Genomic DNA, 5,275 nt, shown 5'->3' on the forward strand with positions numbered 1-5,275 from the left:
CAAGATGTTCCCTTCATAATCGACCACTTCCATGCAGGTTGATCTCTTGCTAGATCCTAAACAAACTTTCCACTGAACTAAAATCTCTCTTTTAACTTGTATTTCAACAATTTTTGAACATTACTCGCCATGGCTATTGATTCACAATCCAATGAATTGACATTGTAGAAATCATCCAATACTTCTTCTTCATCATCCATCTTCATGGACCAATATTCTAGTTCCTATAAAAAATCCACATTGTGCAAGGGGCTATGAGGTGAAGCCCATCTAATACTCAAGTATCTCAGTAATATGAGTCAGCTTTTCTTAGTAAGTGGTGCCCTCCGTTTAGTAACAATGGAGTATGAGATGGCCTTTGGATCTAACAAGCTCTCCTGAACTATCCACCATGTCATCCACACTTTACCCATATTTGCACCTCCTGTATCTAAATCTCAAATGTTAGGCATAACTAGCATCATAACATGGTATGCATTTTCAACTCCATGCCATAAAGAGCCCCGTTCGAACTTCTTTTGTGGTCTTTTTTTTTTTTTGGAGGGGGGGTTGAATGGGATCCTTAATAATTGGAGGTCTCACGCAAAGAGGTGCACGAAAGAGGGAAAACAAATGCCTGTGCCAACCGCACCATTAAGGACTAGAAGAAGGCAAAGAAGGAAGCGAGGGAGGGTGCTCAACACCCTCAACAAAAGCTGACGCACGGGAGTCAACTCTTGAAGTATGGTACGACGAAGTTTAGATCCGGAGAAGGAAAGGGAGGCTAGCTGGCACGATTTGTAAGTTTTCTCTTTGCCATTTTTCACTTTGTTTACTTCACGTGTCATTGTGATTTTCATACTCATGCATGCTAAAATTTGTTGTCAGAAATAGTAACATGTCGCCGCCCAATGTCTGTGGAGAATAGCTACCAGTGTTTTTAAGTGTTTGTTCTAAAAAAGAGTTTAAATTATGCGATTTTTTAATTAAAAAACGGGGACAGAATGGGTGAGATATGTGGGGACATGTGTCCTCAAATATCTCACCCATGCTATCCCCATTTTTTTTAAAAACAGACAGTACACAGCTATATGTGCTACTGTAAGCTCAGCTTTGTGCGTGGCTATAGGTGTTGCTATAAGCCTAGCTATAAGCGCGGTTATTAGCATGACTGTAGTCGCGTTTTTATAACCGTGTACATAGCCGCGCATATAGCCACATGACCGTTTTTTTCCATTTTTAGATACTTTGAAATTTCCGCGGCTCTTCAGGAAATTGTACTCTTCGTTTGTTGTAGTGCATTTTGCATTTTCATGATTAGTAAGACTAGGCTTTACCATGCACCGTTGGTGGCATTTTGTATTACTCTGAAGATATAAGCCATGCCTTTAATGCTAGTGGAATTTGAAGACATAATAAAAAAGTTTGGAATATGAATATATTCTATTGTTTTGTTTCTTGACTGAATCATTTGTGTTTTATTTCAAGCACTATTTGCTTCTTTTTTTGTGGTCATATATATATATATATATATATATATATATATATATTTTGGGGGGGGATGAATGGGATAGGTTGCCCTTTCTGCTTTTTATTTTTTTGGCTTTCTAGAGCCTCACAATAATAATCAAAACACTAGATTTTGCAATGAGTATTGTGACCTTTATAGGATTAAGCGCGCGCTCTCTCTCTCTCTCTCTCTCTCTCTCTCTCCCCGGCCCCCGCCCGCACAAGGAGCAAGACAAATCTCTCTCCAAGTTCTGGGTTCAGTGTTGTTGTGAAGGGCCTCACGAGGGTGGTAAGCACAGGCGCGGTGCAAGAAGCCGGAGAGGCTTCTTAGCCTTAGCCTGTAAGAGAATTGTTCACTTTGATGATGATTATACACTTTTTTTTTTATAAACGTGATTGTAGGTTACTCGCTCCAGTTTTGTTGGGAGATGATGTCGAGCATCTTGAGGATTTGAGAGAAGTGCGGGCGGACGTCGGGGTTTCGGTCCCAGCACTTCTGGATGATGTACCGGAGAGGGGGGAAGCAGGTGGGCGGAATGGCCGGGCGCAGCCCGTGGATCACCACCCCCACCGCTGCCTGCACCGGGTTGTAGTCGGCGTATGGCATCTTGCACGTCACCAGCTCCCACAACAGTATACCGAAGCTGTACACGTCGCTCTTGAAGCCGAACGACCCCTCTTCCGTTCCGGATTCCGCCCCGCATACCTACAGTAGGAGATCAATGCATGCACGTGCTCAGCTGATTATCATGAAACAAAATGGCCAATTAAGTTGATTATTATTAGCGATAACTATTGCCCACCTCGGGCGCCATCCAACGGTAAGTTCCTCCAGCTGCCTCGGCCACCTTCTCATTCACTAACCTTGCCATCCCTAGATCTCCTATCACAGCATTACCCTGCGCATCTAGAAATACATTGGCCGTCTTTAGATCCCTGCAAAGACCAAAGGATAAACCCCATACTTAAGAGCCCATTTGAATATTATAATTAATCAGCATATTCATAAAAATCCAGAACTACCGACACCCTCGATCCAGAACTACGTCGTCGAAATTTTTCAAGTACCTACATGTGAACGATCCCCCTAGAGTGCAAGAATTGCATCCCTTTTGCAACATCTTTGGCCAGCTTTACAATCTCTCTCCTCATCAAGCTCTTTCTTTGCTGAAGGAATTGAAGCAGAGAGCCCCCCTCCATGAACTTCGTCACAATGCAAATGCCATGCTCTGAGCTAATGCACACTCCATAAAGCTTCAACATGTTCTTGTGGGCACAAGAAAGGAGCCCTACGACCTCTCTCCTGAACTCCCCTTCTGTTTTGCTGCCCTTGGTCGTCATGATGCCTTTCAATTGCTTTATTGCCACTTTCTGGCCGTTGTGCAAGCCTTTGTACACAACTCCGGATGAGCCCACCCCAATGCAGTCTCCTATTTCTAAGTCTTTGCCATCAATGAGATAATGGCTAAGAAAAGTTTGGGCTGCAACCACATAATTTTGCTTCTGATCAAAAAGTATGCGACAGATGGGGCCAACTGAGGGAATCACCTCCTCGTGATCACTACCCATGTGATTGTAATAATCTGGATTTTGATTTGTTTTAATTCAATAAAAAAGGAACTGATAAATCAATTTAACAACTGACACCTTAGGATCGAAAAGAAAAATGGGGAGATTGAATAATCAGAGGAGATTGTGGTGGTCTTCAAGGCCATAGCTGGTGGTCTTCAAGGCCATAGCTGGTGCATGAGACCGGCTTCAAGGCCATAGCGCCTGGTGCATGCAAGAGGAGATTGTGGTGGTCTTCAAGGCCATAGCTGGTGCATGCAAGAGGGGAGAGACCGGCTTTATATTGTGAGCAGAGGCCGGACGTTCAACGTAACACAAAATGCAGGCCAGTCGATTAAAACCAGGGGGAGGGATGACTAGAGAGCAGATCAGGGGAGGATGCATGGCGCGTATTTTGATGGGGGTGGGGCCAACGTCTTGGGCAGCACCCAAAGATATGCAGTATAGTAGCGGCCGCAGCCAGGGCGAGCAGGTTGTTTTTTGCAATATATTTATGGTGGCGGCGGTGATTTGGGCTACAATGTGTATTGTCCAAGGGAAAGGAACTTGTGAGCACATGCATATGACCAGTGATATTAGCACCGCCTTTTAGTTCAGGCTACTAATTGCCAACCGATCAACCGGATAGGATAGAGGTGGCCTCGCAATGGATTGGATAGGATACAATGCACCACCACCACTCCCCGTTGTGGATGAGAGAGGTACGAAGGAGATTAACGCATGACAATCAGTAGTAGACCCTCGAGAGATTCACATCAGTAGCGTGTGAATCTGCCACTTTACACTTTGTTTTTTGATTTTTGTAACCAATGCAAGGTGGGAAGAGGAGCTCCAAATGAGAAGGGAGCGACACGTTGGCCAATTTGTAAGCTCTTCCATCCTTGATCTAGTGTGGCTATGGGGGAGCCCTCCCCAACAACCAAAACACACATGACCCACCCACTCTCTCCCCTTCTCTCCTTTGGTCTACTCGCGTCATGCCAAGATTTGATCTCCTCGAGCTTGTCCTCCTCCTTCCCTTTTCTTAACAAGAGTAATGTGGCTATAAGTTGGCTAAAGGAATATGGCATATGCATCTCCCATTTGAGCCCCACTAGTTAGGGAAACTTTAGGCCTAACGGTGGCTTTACAAATAATGGCCACATCTCATACTATTGTTCCTTGATTGATTGATCAAAGTGTCGGCAAAGTCTCTATAGGACTTCACAGTACCTACTACCATATCAAATACCGAATATAAAGTATTTTGAGTTGTTGTGATCAGTTACCAATAAGTGGCTTGGACAAGTTCGTGCTTTTTGAATTATGCCCATGTATAAGATGTGTTTTTTTCTTGGATATTGTCGATTATCTTTATTAGCCCGTTTTTCTTGGTAGGACTTGACAAAATAAAAAAAATACACATTTTAAGAAGCTAGTAAAGTTTTTTCCCCCACTTACAACAACAGGTATATCAATATTGAAAACCCAATTGCATCTCACAATCCACATGCTCAACAAACAACGTTTTCTTAAATGGTGCACTATAATATAAGCAAACAATCTGACGATTCCCTTTGTACATTCATTGAAATCAACTTATCAAGTGGCATATAATAAAGTTCTTTGACATGAGTAGCACTTTTTATATGCCAAAAAGTATGCCACCACTCCTCTTCCACAATAACATCTTTACTGGATCCCCACAAGACATGCTACAACACTCTCTCAATCATCCCTTATAACCCCACTATCATACAAAGTTCAACGTATTTTCTCACGTTTTGTCACCCTTGTAGATGAAGTTGTAATTAGACCACATCAACGATTTCTAATGATGTCCTTCTACGTGTAGCTTAACGTTAGAACGTTCTCATGGTAGCCTTGCAAGGTTCACTTAAAAATATGTAAGTTTGCTACATGGCGATCATTAGGAGGGGTTTTTTAAACCAAGATTTTGAGAAACATTTATAGAAATCTACTTATATAAGGGGGTTTAAAATGACATTTTGGAATAAAAAACCCCGTAAGTATAAGAAAAAGGGGTCATTTTATTAAGTCAAAATTCACAAAAAAAAGTATTTTTTAATATTCTTTCAATGCACGTTCAAGCTCTTCTCACAAGCCCTCACCTTTACAAAAAACACCCTTCTCACCTTCACAAGCAAACCCTCTTCTCACCTTCACAAGCCCTTCTCCCTTCACAAGCCCTTCTCCCTTCACAAGAAAACCCTCTTCT

General features: G+C 42.6%; 1 protein-coding gene across 1 annotated transcript; it reads right to left on the reverse strand.

The window, feature by feature from the left end:
- Positions 1-1,717: 1,717 nt before the first annotated feature.
- On the reverse strand, positions 1,718-3,604 carry LOC147631981 (serine/threonine-protein kinase STY17-like). The gene is made up of 3 exons (XM_086807913.1): positions 2,561-3,604; positions 2,292-2,424; positions 1,718-2,194 (listed from the first exon to the last, which is right to left on the reverse strand). Exons 1-3 carry the CDS (start codon positions 3,055-3,057, stop codon positions 1,892-1,894), a joined length of 933 nt encoding a protein of 310 aa, XP_086664039.1. The 5' UTR covers positions 3,058-3,604; the 3' UTR covers positions 1,718-1,891.
- Between the last annotated feature and the right edge of the window lie 1,671 nt (positions 3,605-5,275).

Source organism: Cibotium barometz, chromosome 14, assembly GCF_041138505.1.
Source record: "Cibotium barometz isolate CiBa-2024 chromosome 14, ASM4113850v1, whole genome shotgun sequence".
NCBI classification, from domain to species: Eukaryota; Viridiplantae; Streptophyta; class Polypodiopsida; order Cyatheales; family Cibotiaceae; genus Cibotium; species Cibotium barometz.